The sequence below is a fragment of the Umbelopsis ramanniana genome, assembly GCF_025399195.1.
Source record: "Umbelopsis ramanniana AG unplaced genomic scaffold K450scaffold_31, whole genome shotgun sequence".
NCBI lineage: Eukaryota > Fungi > Mucoromycota > Umbelopsidomycetes > Umbelopsidales > Umbelopsidaceae > Umbelopsis > Umbelopsis ramanniana.
Genome location: NW_026252117.1, coordinates 26,112 through 44,154, shown reverse-complemented (window position 1 = coordinate 44,154; position 18,043 = coordinate 26,112). Strand labels below are relative to the sequence as shown.

At 43.9% G+C, this 18,043-nt stretch overlaps 10 protein-coding genes across 10 annotated transcripts; 2 read left to right on the top strand and 8 right to left on the bottom strand.

Moving 5' to 3' along the window:
• Positions 1-16: 16 nt before the first annotated feature.
• On the top strand, positions 17-784 carry K450DRAFT_68596 (uncharacterized protein). The gene is made up of 2 exons (XM_051593834.1): positions 17-291; positions 365-784. The coding sequence occupies exons 1-2, from the start codon at positions 196-198 to the stop codon at positions 737-739; spliced, it is 471 nt and encodes a 156-aa protein (XP_051444163.1). The 5' UTR covers positions 17-195; the 3' UTR covers positions 740-784.
• An 860-nt stretch (positions 785-1,644) lies between these two features.
• K450DRAFT_243051 (uncharacterized protein) lies at positions 1,645-2,276 on the top strand. The gene has a single exon (XM_051589357.1). It carries the CDS (start codon positions 1,686-1,688, stop codon positions 2,103-2,105), a length of 420 nt encoding a protein of 139 aa, XP_051444162.1. The 5' UTR covers positions 1,645-1,685; the 3' UTR covers positions 2,106-2,276.
• On the bottom strand, positions 2,143-2,623 carry K450DRAFT_243050 (uncharacterized protein). Its single transcript, XM_051589356.1, has one exon. The coding sequence runs from the start codon at positions 2,369-2,371 to the stop codon at positions 2,180-2,182; it is 192 nt and encodes a 63-aa protein (XP_051444161.1). The 5' UTR covers positions 2,372-2,623; the 3' UTR covers positions 2,143-2,179.
• Positions 2,624-3,645: 1,022 nt separating this feature from the next.
• On the bottom strand, positions 3,646-4,991 carry K450DRAFT_300467 (uncharacterized protein; the record flags this gene model as incomplete). The annotated part of the gene is made up of 2 exons (XM_051593723.1): positions 3,646-3,980; positions 4,098-4,991. One exon carries the CDS (start codon positions 4,989-4,991, stop codon positions 4,098-4,100), a length of 894 nt encoding a protein of 297 aa, XP_051444160.1. The 3' UTR covers positions 3,646-3,980.
• Positions 4,992-5,304: 313 nt separating this feature from the next.
• K450DRAFT_265889 (uncharacterized protein) lies at positions 5,305-6,739 on the bottom strand (the record flags this gene model as incomplete). The annotated part of the gene is made up of 6 exons (XM_051592801.1): positions 5,305-5,429; positions 5,498-5,527; positions 5,605-5,763; positions 5,835-6,387; positions 6,453-6,635; positions 6,722-6,739. The coding sequence occupies 6 exons, from the start codon at positions 6,737-6,739 to the stop codon at positions 5,305-5,307; spliced, it is 1,068 nt and encodes a 355-aa protein (XP_051444159.1).
• Positions 6,740-8,222: 1,483 nt separating this feature from the next.
• On the bottom strand, positions 8,223-10,099 carry K450DRAFT_243031 (uncharacterized protein). The gene is made up of 3 exons (XM_051589355.1): positions 9,903-10,099; positions 9,642-9,840; positions 8,223-9,568 (listed from the first exon to the last, which is right to left on the bottom strand). Exons 1-3 carry the CDS (start codon positions 10,075-10,077, stop codon positions 8,464-8,466), a joined length of 1,479 nt encoding a protein of 492 aa, XP_051444158.1. The 5' UTR covers positions 10,078-10,099; the 3' UTR covers positions 8,223-8,463.
• A 217-nt stretch (positions 10,100-10,316) lies between these two features.
• On the bottom strand, positions 10,317-14,117 carry K450DRAFT_300464 (uncharacterized protein). The gene is made up of 5 exons (XM_051593722.1): positions 13,322-14,117; positions 13,031-13,207; positions 12,447-12,962; positions 12,104-12,356; positions 10,317-12,018 (listed from the first exon to the last, which is right to left on the bottom strand). Exons 1-5 carry the CDS (start codon positions 13,844-13,846, stop codon positions 10,637-10,639), a joined length of 2,853 nt encoding a protein of 950 aa, XP_051444157.1. The 5' UTR covers positions 13,847-14,117; the 3' UTR covers positions 10,317-10,636.
• A 227-nt stretch (positions 14,118-14,344) lies between these two features.
• On the bottom strand, positions 14,345-15,559 carry K450DRAFT_243023 (uncharacterized protein). The gene is made up of 4 exons (XM_051589354.1): positions 15,096-15,559; positions 14,904-15,037; positions 14,701-14,839; positions 14,345-14,546 (listed from the first exon to the last, which is right to left on the bottom strand). The coding sequence occupies exons 1-4, from the start codon at positions 15,219-15,221 to the stop codon at positions 14,457-14,459; spliced, it is 489 nt and encodes a 162-aa protein (XP_051444156.1). The 5' UTR covers positions 15,222-15,559; the 3' UTR covers positions 14,345-14,456.
• On the bottom strand, positions 15,053-15,559 carry K450DRAFT_243020 (uncharacterized protein). Its single transcript, XM_051589353.1, has one exon. It carries the CDS (start codon positions 15,496-15,498, stop codon positions 15,280-15,282), a length of 219 nt encoding a protein of 72 aa, XP_051444155.1. The 5' UTR covers positions 15,499-15,559; the 3' UTR covers positions 15,053-15,279.
• Positions 15,560-15,748: 189 nt separating this feature from the next.
• Positions 15,749-18,004, bottom strand: K450DRAFT_243015 (uncharacterized protein). The gene is made up of 5 exons (XM_051589352.1): positions 17,500-18,004; positions 17,313-17,394; positions 17,047-17,219; positions 16,373-16,972; positions 15,749-16,303 (listed from the first exon to the last, which is right to left on the bottom strand). Exons 1-5 carry the CDS (start codon positions 17,572-17,574, stop codon positions 16,031-16,033), a joined length of 1,203 nt encoding a protein of 400 aa, XP_051444154.1. The 5' UTR covers positions 17,575-18,004; the 3' UTR covers positions 15,749-16,030.
• Between the last annotated feature and the right edge of the window lie 39 nt (positions 18,005-18,043).

Here is an 18,043-nt window from a genome sequence, read left to right as displayed (position 1 = left end):
ACACCAGATATGTTAGCCCGAAACTCTTAGAGCACGCTTATTACTTGAGTGTTCTTTGGGCAATTTTCTCTCTCTGCGTTTGCTGTTACATAGGCAGGCGAAACAGCATACGTTGAAAATTTTAGAGCCCAACGCATTAGTTGACCTATCGTCCACACAAGTACTCCACATGCTACATTTGCCCTCCAATCGACCATGGACAAAGGGAAAGAGATAGGCAAACATATGCTTGTTTCGCATAGCTCGTTATATAACAAAGAAGATGAAAAGATAGCTCACATCGATATACTGGTACGCTTTTTTTCTGATAGGTGTTCGAAATAGACAATGAGTAACGAAGATTCTGGCAACCATGCCACCATAGATCCATTCACTTGAGGATCCCGATCCGTTTTCTGCATATCAGGCGTCAGAAGCGCTCCATGACTACATTAATATTGGGGACGCTAATTGTATAGTAGACGTACTTCATCAAAGACAAATACGCGTTGATGAAACCAGCAACACCCACATTTTGGAGTTACTGCACGTTTTGCTGAAGCATATTCGGAAACAGTGGAAGAGGGGCAGTAGTGTGGACACAAATTATGTAATTAATTTGCTCAAACTATTCCCTGTGTTCAATGAGCAAACCACCGATCACTTCAATGATGTAGCCTCGTCTTCAGTACGTAGCCTTTTCCTTTCGACGGCGGCATTTGCGTTGTATCGAGGTTCTAACTTACGCTGGTGTCACTAGCCATACTACATACGTGTTGTTATAGATCTATTTAAAACAATGCAACTCGGCCAAGAGTATTGCTCCGTCTCATCTGACCATGACGACCCTTACCGTGCGCTGCCACTGTCTACCAGTGACATTGGCAAGGCAAGTGTATCATTGAAATATGTGAACAATGTCTTTCAATAAAAACTAAACGAATCATTTTCTAGATTGGAGAATTCTTAAAATCAAATAATATAATAGTTGTTCGCAAAAGCCTGGAGCTTCTGTGGAGGAACGTAAATGTTACAGATGTCGCCAGCACGGTAAATGTTGACTATCGCTTTTGTCATATTGATATGGCCATTCAATCTAATAACTGTGATAATAGATTGAGCTGACACTTGCTGTCGCCATGGCTTACATATTTTCTGCTTTCAACGCAAGCAACGATATAACTGCCCGGCTTGCCAACATAGATACAGAGTTTTTTTACTCGCCAATATCAGCTTACATTGCTGTTGATCGTGAAAGCTTGAAGCGCGCCATTAAAACCTGCCTAGCGTCATTCGTATCGGCTTTCCGACTGATCAACTCTGGCGCTCATTACGCCAGTAGTGTAAACCGTTCTCTTGGAAATGCCGCAAGTCAAATCCACGGTATCATTCAAAGTAAGTACGAGGTCATGGTGGACCTGAAAGTAGCGATGTAGCCTTAATCAGACAGCTTATATTTTGGGTATGTAGGGTACTGTCATCATCATGGGAAACCGGCATTGGTGGACCTTTTTATGAATATTTGCGGCAATGAAGACAATGACATGGTGGCTATCGAGCACAGTCTTTTACAATTGGCTGTCGTTGCGTCAAAATTAGTTCGTGATCAGCAACATATGGATAGCGAAAGGTAAGCACAACTTCGTGAATAGCATTGGCGACGATAGCCTTGGTAACGCAAATTTGCCGTCCACTTCAGCTTGACTATGTGCCAGCGAATCATAGAGTTGGTAGATCCACAAGAAGCTGATGGCGGAATCAAGCATGCAGAACTTTTTGTGCATGTTCTCTTCCGGATGGGATTGGACCACACAACACTTCTAGATATGCTCATCTCAGCGGATACTCAGTTTTTGAAATTCTTCATACAATTCCTACGATACGCCGAAGACAACACGCAAGACTTTAAAATCGCGTGTGCTCGAGCAGCTGTTGATTTGCTCCATAGCGAGGAAGATGGTCTTTCAGACGAGGATGCCGAGGCAGATATCCAGATGTTGGAGATTGTCAGCGAAATCTTGGAGGCGCTATATGCAGATCTCAAGATGTCTGAGTTTCCGTATAACCCAAAGGTTTTAATGATCAGGATTCAGAATGTGATAGATAAACTTTCGAGGGATTTATGAGTGTACAGTACAATTAATATATCATTTTTGCTTTTGCTTTGGAGTATGAAGGTACAGATGTGAATGAATGCTTATTATTTGTCTTTTCTCTTCTCGTCTGGCAAACCACGTCTCTCCAATTCATTATGACGATCAGCTAAGCGGAAGTATTCCTCTGACTGCTGTTGGCATTGCTTTTTCAAAGTTTCCAAATCCACTTCTTTGCGCTCAATTTCCTTCTTCAATTCACGGAGTTCCTCCTTGTGATTCTCTACTATATCGGTCATACGTCTGTCATGTTCAGTAGACGTGCTGTTATTCTGAATACAAAGGCGTCAGTACCGATGTTCCCTGATTTGATCCCCTAACGCAAACTTACATGGGACTTCAAGCGTACGATCTCTTCCTGTTGTTGAACTGAAGTCAGCACCAAGTTGAATGTTCGCTCCAAAATCCTAATAGGACAGATTCAATTAGATTCTCAGTATAATACAGGATCAGCCAATAATGCATATATACTCACAAAGACAGAAACAGGGTGAATCCAGTCAGATACCTAATCGGAACAGTGATTAATCTCAAACCGTGGTTATGCCGTCCACTTCTATATACAACACAAGAACTTACATGTTTCGCTGGGTATAGAATTTCTTCGCGGCTAAGGATGCGTCAAGACGAGGATCGTGACCATACATGTTTCCGCTCTCCACCGGTGCAGCTTGGTGCTTCTGGAGCCTATTCACAGCGTCTATTCAAGTGAAAACAGTTTGTTATTTGGCGTTGCTCCTTCTTTTCTTTGTTTGCATTGGCATGTGATTTCCATACCGATGAAGAGTAAAAGTACGAAACTATGATTGAAGCATTAGAAACGTGTGGTCAGAAGTACGCAGCTCCCGATCAGTATACTTACACGAAGAGGATCTTCAAGAGATGTATTCCTCGAGCGATCTGGATGTAAAGCAATGGTCGAGTCGATATAGGTTGCTTCAAATCACTACCGCATGATAAAGTCATACATACCAATGGTGAGGTAGATATAAAATTCACTAAAGCGCTACGCCAGTGCCGAGGTAATGGGATCTGGTTCAACGAAATATAGAGCTACGTTAGACACTGTACAGTCTATTTCCAGTGGTCGTAAAAAAGTGTGCCTACCACCAATAATCCAAAAATAAGCATCTGATGGTGAATGGTGGATTAGTAGTAGATCGACTAGCCCGATCCCTGTCTATAAAGACTTTACCTCGAGAACGAGAAGTGCAAACACCATAGTGTACGGGATGGTTGACATGATTGCTGAAAGGAAGCCAAAGACGCCTGGCTGCGGACAAGAAAAAGAGAAGGTTGGTTGACACCTCAAACCACCACGTATTTATCGGCACGGCCCTTCCAAGCAAATCAGGGCAGTGGCACAGAGCCAAGGAAAATTTGCAGTCTCTTGGCAGTGCTGAAATTTTGTCAGCATTATTCTGCTTGTGAAAGCAAAACTATGCATCGATGGCACCGGTGGTGGACTCGCACAGCTCTGGGGTGCTCATCGAAAGAGTGATGAACGGCTAACAAGGGTGTGCCTTTTAGGCCAATAACAACCGGCTTATTTCATGCACTGACTGTTCAAAATGTAAGCTGCAGAAGAGCGTACTTGGGCATATTGTCAAAACAAATCCATGATAAATAGAACAATTAAAATATTTGGTATTCATTATTTAAAACGGCAGTACAAGGAATGCGTCTACTGTCTAGTATGAAAAGGCTGGTATCAGAGTTGGAGAAGACAAGTTGAGGTCGGAGGGAGCGGGCGTAAGGTTGGAATTTAAACGTAGTTTTTTATGATGGTCATCGTTTCGCCTTCTTGGGCGAGCGAATTCCTCTTGTCAATTTGGTGTTTGATTTAACCTGTTGTGATGACAAAATAAAACAATGGATTTTGATAGTAATGGTGGATGCAAACAGAAAGTGTGTGGGTTAGAGTGATTTCTTTTGCAAATGTGCGTTAATTTCAGTCGAACTGACCTAAATAACAACCGTGTTTACAGCAGGGGGTGCAGAAGAGGAGGCTTCAGTAGAGGAGGCTTCAGTTGAGGCAGCTGATGGAGCTGTGACAGTGGCGACGAAAGTGAAGGACGGCCCAGTGTTTCCACTGGGAAGACTGCTAGGAACTACCATGGGAGTAGGGACAGGAGCAAACAGGGTGACCCATTTGGTGACAATGCTGGAGACTTCAACATAGGCGGTAGCTGTAAGACCTTGGCCTTTTCTGTGAGTATCCTTGTGGTTTTTGTGGTGTTCGTCCTTCTCGTCATCATCATCCTCCTTGTACAAGGATTGTTCGTTGGCAACCAAGCGGACAGCAGCGCTACCAAATTCGAAAGGTGAGGTAGCCTCAATGGTGATGTTGTGAGCACCAGGAGCAAGAGGGAAAGCAGCCTTACTGAACGAAGCATCGGCAACAGCGTCTTCAGGAGTTTCAGCATAGGCTTCAGTGGTCACAGCAGGTCTGGTGGCACCAATAACCTCGCCGTTATCGTAAACCATGAAGGAATCACCGTTTTGCTTGAAATCAGTCAACAGAAGATGAGCGGGAGCTTCAAGCTCAAAGACGAAGGACTTAGTGCTGATGGGGTTGGCGCTGGTCCAGCTCAAGATTTGGAACTCTTGTTCAAGTTCGAGAGCGGTTTCGATGGGGGTGGCATCAAAATCAGCCAAGAGCTGGAATTCAGCATTGCTCTTCTCAACTGCAGCGGGAGCATCACCTTCTTCTGGAACAGCAGTAGCTTCTGGAGCAGCAGTGCCTTCTGGGGCAACTTCAACAGAGGTAGTAGCAGCAACATCATCTTGGACTACATCTTGACCAAGAACGATCTGAGTCAAAAGAAGGGCGGCAATGGCTGTCAAGCAAACACGCATTTTTAAAAGAAGTAGTGAAAAGAGGTACGAACGACATGGACAAAATCACGATTCTATATATTTATACATGTTTGTCATTACCATCGATCGGTGCGTCAGGGAAATAAAAACTGATCTTATCCAGCCGCCAAAAATGCACTCTTAGAACTGAACAGGTTGTCACATTCTTTGAACTTGATTAATCAAAGTCTAACATAACCTTTTCGGGCGGGGCGCTTACGCTCTATTGACTGGCTAGACCTGCAGAAAATTCCTAACGGCGATAATAAAAACCCACTTAAATGGCATGTTATATTTAAAATAAAAGGAATCTCTACATCAGGTCAGCACGTTTTGCCAACGCTAAAGAAAATACTGCGAACATAGCCAACGAGGCCACTATCCAGAAAAAATATCCGAGGTCTTGAAATGCCTCTCCAGGCACCCTAACATTCATTCCTAAATCGAAAGCATTAAAAACATATGTCGATACACCCTCATATTTTGCTTTTAGCTATTCTACATACCGAATAAACCCGTTATAATGTTCATAGGCACTGTAAAGTTGACCACCACGAAACGTTGTTAAATTCGGTTACTCTCACTCGTTGACATCACTTGGGGGAAATTTTACCTAAAACGGTTGCAAACACCGTTAATCTTGAAACAGTTTGGTTGAAAGAATTGGAGGTTTGTGTCAGTTCTATGGATATTTGTGCAAGGTAATTGCTGTGAGCTCTTGATAAGATAGTCTCATAATGGTTTAAATTTTGTAGCATGGTAACAATATGATCTAATTGAGAATGAGAGGGGGTGTTCTTGTTTAAGTCACTCTGAAGCCATACGTTTGTCTGTTTTCTTTACCTTGAATATCCCCAAAGTACATTGTCACATCCGGATTATAGTGCTTGTCTTCTTCTTCAGGGTGGCCTGTATACTCGGAGCTGGTTGGCATGAATTTGAACGCGCCTTCCCTTGGAACAGCACTGGGAGCGAGTTGTGTTGGTGTCGCTGTTCCACTTCGGTGAACGCCTGCTAAACCACCAAGATTGATTAATGGATTCCCTGCGTCATAGAATCGGCTATTGTATTCTCTTGTTCTATCCTCAGAACGCTTGATGAGTCCTCGAATGACATCGGACTTTGAAGTCAACAATCTCAAAAGGTGCATCACCATTTTTCGGCAAGATCCTATTCGCCGCAACATGTCCGATTGTTCTGATTCTCGTAGCAATAGCACAAGGTCATCAATGGAGTCGACTTCAACTTCAATTTGCTTGATAAGCGGTCCGAAGCTGTCTGATATATCATCAATGATGGCATAATTGATCCAATCGGAGGTAACGTTGATGAACCCCTGTAATTGTCTGGCTCGTTTACGAACATTGTGCGAGTGTGAGGAAGGCTCAAAATGAAACTATGGGTAACAAAGATCAGCTCCTTTCCCTCCTAACGTGCCATGAAGAAGAAGTCAAATATTACCGATATCAAGCCATGTTTGAATACAACGTTGTAGAAATTGACGGGTTCAAGGAAATCAGGACTGTAGTGGTCTTGGTTGAATGCGCGATAGCATACAAACATGTAATTAGGGAAAATTTCGCATTTTTCACGGGATTCTTCTGTTAGAATATCTTCAGTTGTGAGAGGATGTATACCGAACACCTAATGTGCAAACATGGATCAATCCTATTGTCAAACACTACCAAAAAAAAATTTAGAGCGGAAACCCTCATCGGAAACAAACCTACCTTGCTAATTGTTTTCATCTCACTGTCAGTCGGTGAAGTGATATCTATCCAAAAGTTCCCTGCCAGTAGAAGTGCTTCTAGATTTGAACCTTCATGCTGCAGACCAGCTAGTGAATCACTCCTGACTGTTCCAGTGGCAACACTATAAAATACAAATCGACGAGGTAATGGTTGCTGTATAATGAAGAAAACGTAGAGACAAAGTCGAAAAATGAGTAACCGATCGAGGAGAACTATTTCCCCCTTCCCCAATTGCATAATTATTCTGAATTAGCGCTACCTTTGATCTAGTCTCCTTTTCATCACCAAACATTGAGTACCCATCATTATGCCCAAATCGACTTCCGAGATCTTCCACACGGAAATCTATTCCTGACTTGGGTCCAGGCAAATCTGATTCAAGGGTACTTTGCATAGTGTCATGGTCATGGTTTGTAAGGTAGTTGTGGAGTGCGATTAAATTGATGTCACTGGCGACTTCTGATATATCCTTTTCTTTATACGTTGAATGAAACGGATAGCAGACATCCTCTTCGACGTTGGAGGATCTGCGTGAACGAGGGCGACCTTCCGAGTCGACATCGGAGTCGTGATCAGAGCAGTCATCGGCGTCATTGTCGTTGACATTGGGGTCGAGTCCCTCTTTCATGACATATTCTTGGGAATAGACAGAAGCACAAGAGATACTTTTGCCTCTTGCGTCGACTGACCTTTGCGATTCTTGACCACTGGGGACGGAGTAGGACCGATTCTGAATTGAAGGGTCCTGCGAGGACTGCCATGGGCGTCTTAACAGTGAGGCTCGACGTTCAGCTGCCGTCGACTGTGCGGAAGTCTCATTTGCGTCTGAAGAGGACGAGGTTTGCTTTCGGTCCATTTGAAAAGGTCAATGAGGGATACCGGCAATTATTAAGTTGGCATTCAGAGAAGGCTATTCTTTTATTTCGAATTATTTGGATCAAAATAGCGAACGAATTTACGGCAAGTCAAAATTGAATTTTGATGGAATAGACGATGAATTTATCATGAACAGAGATCAAGTTAAATCGATCGGCTCCATACTTTCACAGCAATTGGTTTCCATATAAGTTTACCTAAAAGTATCCAGGGTTTAGATAGCGGTCATTATCCCGGACATTTAGACGACGGTATATGACAGCCGGGAGAGCAGGGAAGAGCATTATGCGTGGACTGCCAACGAGTCTCGTGCCACCATTCTCTCTTTCATGACTCACTTGTACGGACAGCCGTCTTGCTGGGTAGAAGCCTGGGTACTGTGAGGACTAAGAACCTTAGGATCTGGAAGGCTGCGGAGAACTGTGCAGAACTTGGAGACCAGGAGATTTGCATTTGAAGTCAAAAGGCAACCATGGCCAGTGCGTGATTGAAGTTCAGTTCTGCTGATGTGGGAACTTCTTGAAGGAAGAAAGTATATGCCAGCGTTAACAATTCATTCTATTTTATGAAAACTTTCCCCATTTCTTGGAAAGCGATGAAGCTCTTGCACGCAATGATTAGAAACCCTTTATCAAAATATATTTAGCTTGCTTGCAAAACGGAAAATGTATATTTATAGTTTTTGAATCATTTTGCATTTGGGGGAAACCATAGCAAATATGGTGTAAGCCAAAACAATAACTTGTACATTATGAATCAGGGAAAGGGTAGCAAATTTTCTGCTTTTTTTTTGGTTTCTGGGAGTTGAGGGGAGGGGGGGTTTTGGGATCATGTAAAAGTTACATTTAAAGTTCATCGTGCTGTTCCTTAGCATCTTCGTCTGCTGGAGCAGCTTCCTCAGTTTGTTCGAGCTCCTCATCAGCCTTTTCGCCAGTCACCTCAGCGATGAAAGCCTGCAATCCTTCCAAACTTCGGTCGCCATTGAAGTCAATCATTTCGTTGGTGTCAGCCTTGAAGAACTTCAAGGTAGGGAAACCAGAGATCTGGAAACCGCCTTCAGGGGGAACATCGTTCTCAGTACCGTCCATCTTAGCGATGACCATGTCATCACTGTCAGCGTAAAGTTCACCAAGCTCTTCCCAAATAGGAGCCAAGGTCTTGCAGTGTCCGCACCAGGGAGCATAGACTTCCAAGAAGACATTCTTCTTGGGGTCGAGGACAACATCAGAGAATTCAGTGGCAACGACGACCTTGACGGGGCCATCGTTGGGCTGGGGAGCAACAGCAGATTTGATATGGGGTTGGGCAGTACCATCCGTGACAGAAGCAGTCAACTCATCAACGGCTTCGACATCGGTGGCCTTCTTGTTAAGCAAGGGGAACTTGCTACCATCTTCGAGGTTTTGGATACCGAAGGAAGGATATTCTTGAGGAATGGCAAGGTTCTGGGCATGTTGACCATACTTGGAACCATCGATCTTGACGAAGCTGATCTTTCCCTTGTACTTCTCAGCAAGTGGCTTGAGAACTCGCTCAACCTCTTCAGCTTGTTCCTCGTTTTCGTAGAAACTGTAAGCAATGGGAAGACCGAGATCGGCATAAGATGAGAAGGTGTTTCCGTCGATCTCGCCAAAGGTGGGGAGAGAGTTAAGCTTGACCCATTGGGAAATCTCAGTAAGATCAAATGCATCAGAGAAAACAACTTCATTGTCGGATTGCTTGTAGATAGCAATGCTTGGGGTATCCTGGTGGCCTTCAGCAGCAATGATCTTCTTGTCAGTAACAAGACCAAAGGTGTATTCATCACGAAGCTGGTTGGCAACTTGTTCGAAAATCTTTTGGCTGTCCTTGTCCTTGGCAGGAATATATGCGATGGCAACAACCTTGTCGGAAGTCTTAAAGTCGCTGTAAGTCTTTGCATCGAGGTTGGTGAGAGGAGGTTGGGTTTGCCTATAAAAACCAATGTGTTACCAAAAACTGCGGACCAGGAAAACGATTTCATGCAGCGGTCCAATGGGCTTACTTCAACATATAGCTGACAATACCATCAGCCTTACGAGGTCCAGAGTAGTCAGCAGGGCTACCGCTTCGGAAAACCTTGAGGGTGGGGTAGCCTTGGACATTCTGGCTACTGCAAAGGTCTTGTTCAACGGTACAATCGACCTTGGCGATCTTGATATTGTCCTTCTTAAGGGTGGTGGCAGCAATCTCGTACTCGGGAGCTAAGGAGAGGGATCAGCTATGAGAACAGCACCATTTTCAAATAGTACAGTGGATATCTTACCAAGAGCCTTGCAGTGACCGCACCAAGGGGCGAAGAACTCGACCAAAGTAACTTCCTCCTTCTTGATGTGAGAGTCGAAGGTGCTGGCACTCAAGTCAACAACATCGCTCTTGGCTTGAACAAGAGTAAGGAAGGCGGTGGCAGCAGCAGCGAAAACAAAAGATGTTTTGACCATGTTGTATAAAATAAGCTGTCTAAACGAGATAATTTACCAACAACCCGCTTATAAATGAATGGCTGAGTGACTGCTCTGGATTGGATCTGCGACCGTTTCGTGCCGAGCTATCATTGGCTGTGTGCACATCCCCCTAGAGGTCACACTTGCCTGGCAGCAAGTCCCTCCCATTGAATGTCCCGCCCGCCCGGTAAAAGGTTTTGGTGGAAAGCATCACTAAAAGGTGGACTGAGAAACATCACGTCCTTCCGACGCATTGTAACATTAAGTAGATCTTGAGGAGTTTTTATTTCTTTTTTTTTTCCCTTCAAAAAAGAAAAAAGATAAATACGAGGGTTTACTGTACTTCAAAAATGGGGAAAATGGTCGGTAGTATTTACATAAATCTATCGGGTTTTTCATCGATGGGGGACTAATAGCAAAAAGAGAGACGAAGAAACATGAAAAGTGTGAATGATGGTTAGGTAGGTATGTGTTTCTGAATAGGCCCTTTCTGATCAAAGGAAATAAAGAAGAGGGTGTAAAAAGGGCGGGCGGGAATGGTAAAATTGTGTGACATTTAGCTGATAAACAAGTTCATGGTGTTGCTGCCACCTCGACTTTCGAAACCCATGAGAACATCGTCATCGGAATTGATAGTGATAAGGTCACCATCTTCATCTTGGTACTTGATACGTAAAGAATCATTGGGACCGAGACCTGCTACGACACGAATCTTTTTACCGACCTTGTCCATGAGCTCTTGGTAATTAATATCCGGTGACACCACAATGGCATAGATATTATCGTGGAAATTGAGCTTGAGACGCATGGTGGCAGTCGTAGAAGGTTGCTCGGAACCAGTGGGAGTGTACGGTGCCTGACTGGACTCATGGTTATCCACGTTATTCACCATACGAGGAGAAAGGCGACCAGCCTCGATAGGAGAAGGAAGATTGGGATCAACTGCTCGGTTATACAGAGTCCGTGAGTTGATGGGCATCTCAGGATGCTGCTGATCCCACGTATTTTGAGTAGGACGATGGATGTTGGGACTACTCTGTGATCGCAATCGTGTCTGACTGAGAGACGCAGCATTGGGGATGGGGGGTGTACCAGTGCTGGAATATAAGCCAAGACCCACGCCGGCTGCTGCAGAGTGAGATTGGGCCCTGCCCATCGAACCAGGATAATGTCGCTCGGTTTCCGCACTGGAGGATGGACCACCATTGGGAGGGTATTGGGAGGGATCATTATTCATCATAAACTTGACAATGGTTTCCGATAATGGAGATGCTTCATCGGTGCCACGACGCTGTCGTACTGGCCCATTGCCTGACGCTCTCGAGGAAGTGGTAGGTGAAGAAGGATTTGAAGGAGGAGGGGACGCGGGATACAAACCGTATTCGGCAGTAGGTGTTGTCAATGCGCTAGACGATGTACTAGCACTTGGGTTGGCTTTAGGCAATGGAGGTAAAGTCATGCCAGGCATGTTGTTATAGTGCCTAGAATTGGACGAAGATGGCACAGGAGGAGTACCGGTTCGCCAAGATGGATGATAATCGCTAGCCGAGCTTTCACTACGGTTAGAGCGCGTGATCGAGGGTCGCCCGTATGGATTGATGGAATTGGAACGTGATCGGTTTCTTCTCTCATCATCATCGTCATCATGTGAATATTCTTCGCTTTCATCTTCCTCCTCTTCTTCTTCATCAATAAATGAAGCTGCGTCGTCGTCGTCACGGTAGCTGCGAGGTGAAATATGAAGGTGGGCAAGGGAAGCAAGCTGAGTATTGGAAACATTGCGTTTAGCGGTTCCATTGGTACCACCATTGATTTTGTTCTCTTGCAAAACCTTGTTGAGAGCAGCTTCCCACATCTTGAGCTGTTCTTCATTTCGACACTTCAACGAGAAAGATTCCATTTCTGCATCTCGCCAAAACACTTTGAGGGCCCAGACACCTATGGATAAGCAAATAAGTCGAGAGAGTGAGTCAGCAAAAGCATACTCGTTGAGGAAACAGCACCCGATATACTAAGCCCTTACCATTTTTGCTATTGTTCACAATCTGAATGATGCTGGCAATGAAAATCTTGCCCTTGAGTTGCAAACTCGCACGTCTCTTTTTTTTGATAGAAATGGAATTTGATTTTGACAACTTGTTCTTATCCTTGATCTCCTTGCAAATGAGCAAGATTTTTTCAAAGAAGAAAACTTGAAGTTCACGCTCAGCATCATTGGTAGCCATCAAAAATCGATCTTGAAGCAGAAGTTGACCAAATTGTTCCACAGCATAGCCCTATCATGGGAATGAAAAGAAAAGGGGGGGGTGAGCAAAAGAGTGTCCTTGGTAATAGCTAAGCCATCAACTCTAATTTTTTTTTCTTACCTTCCAATCTTCAACACGGCGCTTGAGATCTTGCACAATTTGAAGATTTTCATATTGTCGTTGAACTTCATTGACTCTGCTGGTGACTCGTTGAATAGATTCCAAACCCTCCGTCATTTCTTGATAATGTGGCCATTCCTTGTCGGTGGCTTTGATGAGTTGTGAAAGGAGAAGTGGGTATTTGCAAATACGCTGGACAGGCTTAATGAGCATGGATGGTAACTCATAAGTAGGATTCAGAATATCCGACAATTTCTGGAGCTTGGTACTTTCTTGGCTGACCAAGTCTTGAGCCGCCTGATAATTGGCACAAAAAGGCTCATATACTTGGAACAGTTCTTCCATTTGAATAAACAAGGAACCGAAACGTTGCTCTTGGGGAGCTTTATCAGCAACATCCTCGATTTGGATCATGAACCGACGTTGAAAATCCAGAAGAGAGCTCAAATTAGCGAATATGTAATGCACGGTATCGGGTGGCAGAACACTTTGCTTTTGCAATTCATTTTTGTATTCCTAAGGGGTCAAGCTTTTTTGTTAGTTTGGGAAAACATGGTGTGGATAGGGGATCCCTAAAACCCTACCAATAAAATTTCCAAATCCTGGACGTATTTCCGCTCAGTCTCGACTAGTTCATAAACCACCTTATCACGGGTATCTTTGGGAGCATTTGGGTCAGAGTTGCGATTAGGTGAGCGAGGAGCTGAAACGAGACCTTCGTCTTCGAGTTTGGCGAGGATTTTGTTGATGCTGTTCACCACCTATTGGAAAAGCGTGGAGGGTTAGTTTCCAAGCAAGCGAGCGAGAGGGGGTCATGTGATTTCCATCGAAATGGGTAGAAAAAATAAAAATAAAAATAGGGCCCGCTCGCTCACCTTGACAAAACCATTGGTGTCGTTGGAGTAAAGATCTGTGATGGTGAACAGATCACTTTCACTGAACTCTAACTCTTTTTTACAAGCTACCAAGAAATGGTATACACTTGCTTTACATGAATTGACAGTGTTCAGACCGGGATCTTGGTTAATTTTAAGGGGTGTTTCGGGTTTCAATGTGTTGAATAATAAGCAGAGACTGGATCCTTGTCTCGCGATTTGCCATAATTTAGATAACGGATCGCCGCTATTGGCACCCAGGGTCGGGGTTGATGGCTCAGATGTGGTAGGAGAAGTCAGATTTAGTGGAGGCAAATTCTCCATGTCGAGATAGAAGTCAAATCCGGGCACATCCGAGAGTCTATCCAACACGGATCGACAGGTGTGATATAAAGAGGAGGATGCTGGCTTGTTGGTGATAGAGTTGGTGGGGAGTGGGGAGTCAATAGAAGTGACTGACAACCCGCTGATGGTAGGAAGAGTTCCCAGTGAAGGGGTTCTTCGTTTTAAAGCGAGTGCTGCCATGGACGGACGGACTCTTTCGAGACAACGATGTGGTTCGAAAAGAAGGTTGTGGTGTGGGTAATGTTGAAGATCTTCAACAGATGATGGTGAAACTGAGTTTAACGAGAAAAGAGTTCAAGACAAGACGAGCAAATAGGAATAAATAGTATAGAAAAAAAAGGGATCTGAGCCTTGAAACGTGAGGATATGGGGGTCAATGAAGTTCGCAATGGAGCAAAGGTTGGGTTGATTGGGCCCTGCTCACACAAAGCGAGATAAGTAAGAGAGGAAGAGTGGGTACTTTTGGCTTATTTTTTCTTCTTCTCTTTTTTTTATGAACGTTACACGATGTTCTTTTGTGGGACCAAATCTAGCTGGCCAAACTCTTATTATTCCCAAGTGGAGAACATTTCCTTTGCGAATATGAAACTAATATAATATCTTTGCCAGCCAATCAAGGTCTTAATGCATTTTTATGCTTCGCATGCGATAGGTTAGAAAAAAGTGAAAAAATGTGCAGACGGTCGTATGGGTCTGAGTTTGGTAGAGGTCAGGGTACCCACGTACCGTCCCACGCGGGAATTTGGCACCAGCCAGCCAGCTCCAAGAAAACGAATGCGATTTTATTTAACTAACTACCTCTGTACGTAGTGTAGGAGTAAGGACTGATTAACAATGGAATATGATAATGCTGTTCTGGGTTGGCCAACTCAAAGACGATCTAGAAGGAAAAATGGGGCCATTTCAGTATAAACGGTTGTTATTATTTTTCACTTTGAGGGCCAGCCAGCCTGGTATTATACCCTCTGTCCTACAACGCTTTCCTTTTGGGTAGGTCATAGCTTTCTCTCTCTCCCATCGATAACATAACATACCTGCACATATGGGTAAAAGCAGGCCTGACCTTGGCCTTCAAAGTACTTTTTAGTTTCGAATGTGACACGATAGATGCCTTTTTCAATTTGGTGGTTGGCAGGTAAAAGTGTGGGGCAACGGCCATCGTCGTTGGTCTCGCTGTGAAATACCAGGTGAGTAGACAATACAAAGAAGATGTTCTCGGTCCGTCATGGAAACTTACGAGGTGGACAGCACCTTGAAGTCGGCAGTCGCTTGATCTAATTGTTCAATCTTAACCGCAACATTCTTTCCCGGAATGCCTGTCGAAGCGATCAAGACGTGGCAGGTGACTGGACTCTTGTGTGCAGACATTGGCTAGGACGAGTCAGTGGAGAGTGCGCATACAATGCAGATGTGAAAATTATATCCCAACCTGTAGTTGATTTTTAATAGCTTCCAAACGAGCTTGCATAAGAGAACTTGGCCAGCCGAGCGATCTGAAAATTGAAAAAATTATAAAAAAAAAGCTTGGGAAGGGTTTTGCTGAGTCCCGATGCATTCCGATTCAACTGTCTTGGAAAAGAAAAATAGACACCCATTGAAGATGCCTTTATGTTTTAACGGGTGACAAAGAAGTGTGCAGCAACCATACTAATTGTTCCCCCAACCCATACTATTTTTTTTCCTTGCCAGTCAACCCTTCTTTCTCGGCGTCTAAAGGTATTCACTGCGAGGGGTGTATCCTTGAAAAATAGTACGCAGCTGAGGAAGTAGATAGCGGTGTTGGCGTATGGGATGGTGTGCTGACGACGTGTCCGCGCAATGGGATCATCCATCCATAAAAGAAAACAAGTGCCAAAACAAGCGATAAGTGAGTGATCCACAAAATGAACAGCACTAAATTGCCTTGATGCTGGTTAATATTTTAGCTACAGACCAGAACCTTTGTACGACAGAATTGTAAGATATTCGGCAGTGTTTTATGAAGGTTGAAAACAGCGTTATAAAATCGCATGTATCAGTCATGTCAATGTCATTGGATAGAGGTTTCACTGCATTAGCTGTAACCTCACCAAATTGCATGTAGCTGCAGAATATTGGGACAACATATCCTTACGACATCCTCTGTTGTTAAATAAGGCTTTCCAGTGACTGGCCCTCAATATTCATTGTTGCCTTGTAAGAGACAGCAGCGATGACAAGTGTGTCTACCGAACTAAAAACATACCAATTGCTTTCATTCATTTTATTGATACCTTTGTGTATCACCACACATTGGCTACATAGCGACAATAGAAACTACAGACTACCTAGGCATTTAGAAAGATACGGAAAAGGGATACAGTGGAACGGTGTCATAAAGGCGATTTAATCGCTCTCCTCCTCTTCAGATGCATTGGCAAGCCATTCAAGAAAAGGAGTAGCGGCCTTCTTGACAGCCTTGGAGGTATCTCTGTCGACATAACGCTTGGAAGGCTTCTCGCCCCACTTCAAGATGGCTTCTTCCTCAACGATATCAGAATCGTAGAGTTTCTTCAAAATGATGGGAACCTTACTGAGCAACTTGTCCTTGTAATCCAAGCCAACAAGTCTTTCAATACCACCAAGGACGGCCCTTTGGTGCTTTTCGCCTTTAACAAACTGTAGATGGATTAATTAGTGTCTGCAACGGTATTTTCACATTGTTCAAATCAATAAAAAAACACCTACTTTGCGAAGTAGCTTGACTCTCTTGGGTATTTGATTGCTGACATTCTCATTGAAGATACATTGAACCAGGACTTGACAAACTTTGTATTTGCCCAACACACCGAGCTCTTCAGCCTTGGCAATGATCTCAGCGTCGCCGCTCTCCTTGTTTTCCTCGAGCCATTGACCAAACTGCTCATACTTGTTGTCGCCATCTTCATCATCGTCATCGTCACCATTTCCTAGGAGAGAAGCCTTGACGCTAAGTTCCTTCATGCGTGCAGCAACAGCCTCTTCGCTGGTGTCTACGCTCCAATCGTCATCCATAGTACTCTCAAGTTTGAGTCCGGCAGCTTCCTTGTTGATCTTTTGAGTGATCATATCGTCATCAGAGCCTGCAGCGTCGTCCATTTCTTCCATGTTGGTTTCAGGAATACCATTTTCGTCCGTTCCGTTGGTTTGAGCAGTAGCAGCTTTACGTTGCTTCTTGCCGCCCTTCTTGGAAGCGGATTCAGGAGGATTCTTGATGATGTACGAGGCAAGCTTGTGACGCATGTCACCGGGGTTACGAGCGCCGCAAGCCTTGCAATCCATTTCGATATCGTCATTCTTTGTAATGATCTGCGCAGGAAGAGAAACAAGCGTTAAAACAGACTCGCTAATTTAGAATACAACAGAAAATATCCACAACGTACCAAGTCAGTTTCAGGATTCTGGCAAGATGGGCAAAGAACAAACTTTTGGATGAAGCCGTCCAAAAGAGTTTGGAGTTTTTCGGCATCGTGAGCTCCATTGACAATGTATCGGTCGTTCTTTTCGTCGCACTTGACTTGAGCTCCGAGTTCACAACCAAAGAATTTGGTAGGATCTGCAAGATGGAAAGGGAGACCGCCGGTCAGGTACATGGGTCAGTCTAAAAGCCCTATTAAACATTCAAATGACAAGAAAAATAGCGACTTACAGGTGGCAGGGCGAGAGAGCGATCTTGCAATATCGGTCATATTAGGGACGACAGTCTTGATACCATTACCTTTGCCTTCAACCTAGATGAGTCAACAAGGGTGGCTCAGTAAAATGAAGCGGTAATATAAAAAAAAAATACAAAAAAAAAGCGGCCGACGGTAAAGCTAACCAGTGTTTGTATTTACCTTTGAAATGAGTTTGGGCATCTTGTAGCGGTAGAAAGAATCCTTGACATCTCTTCTAATGTTAACAGTAGCCATGATGGATGATGTTCGTTAAAAGTTATCTTCTGCTGATTGAGTCTTGTAGATATATGTTGGGGCTCAAGAAACGTTTTCTTGAAGCAAAAGGGATTTCTTTGAAATTTGTAATCTTGGAAAGATGTTCACAAGTAAAGTTTGGAAACGGTAAAGGGTTTGCTTCCTATGAAAGTCGAAAGGGTAGGTTGGATGGTGGGTTTCGAAAAGGATAATTTACGAAAACGTTTGCGTAGATTTCTTTCTCTTGAACTTGACAAGTTGCGACGGATGCTGCTCTAATATATATTTTCTGTAATTGACGCTGTAAAAGTCCAGGGATGAACGAAGCATGAACAGAAGTAAAGCAGCAAATGTGTGTGTAAGTGGGGAACAAGGGTTGGGGGATTTGTCCAGTTGTTTGGAAAATTCAAAGGAAAAAAAAAACACACCGTATAACCTTTGGATCATGTGACTTGACGATGAACCCGCT

Coding starts and splice junctions, on each gene's coding strand:
- K450DRAFT_68596 (XM_051593834.1), top strand. CDS start 196: ATGGACAAAGGGAAAGAGATAGGCAAACATATGCTTGTTTCGCATAGC. Junction 292..364: donor TAGCTCACATCGATATACTG/GTACGCTTTTTT, acceptor ATGCCACCATAG/ATCCATTCACTTGAGGATCC.
- K450DRAFT_243051 (XM_051589357.1), top strand. CDS start 1,686: ATGTGCCAGCGAATCATAGAGTTGGTAGATCCACAAGAAGCTGATGGC.
- K450DRAFT_243050 (XM_051589356.1), bottom strand. CDS start 2,371: ATGACCGATATAGTAGAGAATCACAAGGAGGAACTCCGTGAATTGAAG.
- K450DRAFT_243031 (XM_051589355.1), bottom strand. CDS start 10,077: ATGGTCAAAACATCTTTTGTTTTCGCTGCTGCTGCCACCGCCTTCCTT. Junction 9,841..9,902: donor CGGTCACTGCAAGGCTCTTG/GTAAGATATCCA, acceptor CCCTCTCCTTAG/CTCCCGAGTACGAGATTGCT. Junction 9,569..9,641: donor ATTGTCAGCTATATGTTGAA/GTAAGCCCATTG, acceptor TGGTTTTTATAG/GCAAACCCAACCTCCTCTCA.
- K450DRAFT_300464 (XM_051593722.1), bottom strand. CDS start 13,846: ATGGCAGCACTCGCTTTAAAACGAAGAACCCCTTCACTGGGAACTCTT. Junction 13,208..13,321: donor ACACCAATGGTTTTGTCAAG/GTGAGCGAGCGG, acceptor CTTTTCCAATAG/GTGGTGAACAGCATCAACAA. Junction 12,963..13,030: donor AGGATTTGGAAATTTTATTG/GTAGGGTTTTAG, acceptor TTGACCCCTTAG/GAATACAAAAATGAATTGCA.
- K450DRAFT_243023 (XM_051589354.1), bottom strand. CDS start 15,221: ATGCATCGGGACTCAGCAAAACCCTTCCCAAGCTTTTTTTTTATAATT. Junction 14,840..14,903: donor TTCAAGGTGCTGTCCACCTC/GTAAGTTTCCAT, acceptor GGTATTTCACAG/CGAGACCAACGACGATGGCC. Junction 14,547..14,700: donor GCTTTTACCCATATGTGCAG/GTATGTTATGTT, acceptor TTTTCCTTCTAG/ATCGTCTTTGAGTTGGCCAA.
- K450DRAFT_243020 (XM_051589353.1), bottom strand. CDS start 15,498: ATGGATGATCCCATTGCGCGGACACGTCGTCAGCACACCATCCCATAC.
- K450DRAFT_243015 (XM_051589352.1), bottom strand. CDS start 17,574: ATGGCTACTGTTAACATTAGAAGAGATGTCAAGGATTCTTTCTACCGC. Junction 16,973..17,046: donor AGAATCCTGAAACTGACTTG/GTACGTTGTGGA, acceptor CTTCCTGCGCAG/ATCATTACAAAGAATGACGA. Junction 16,304..16,372: donor GAGTCAAGCTACTTCGCAAA/GTAGGTGTTTTT, acceptor ATCCATCTACAG/TTTGTTAAAGGCGAAAAGCA.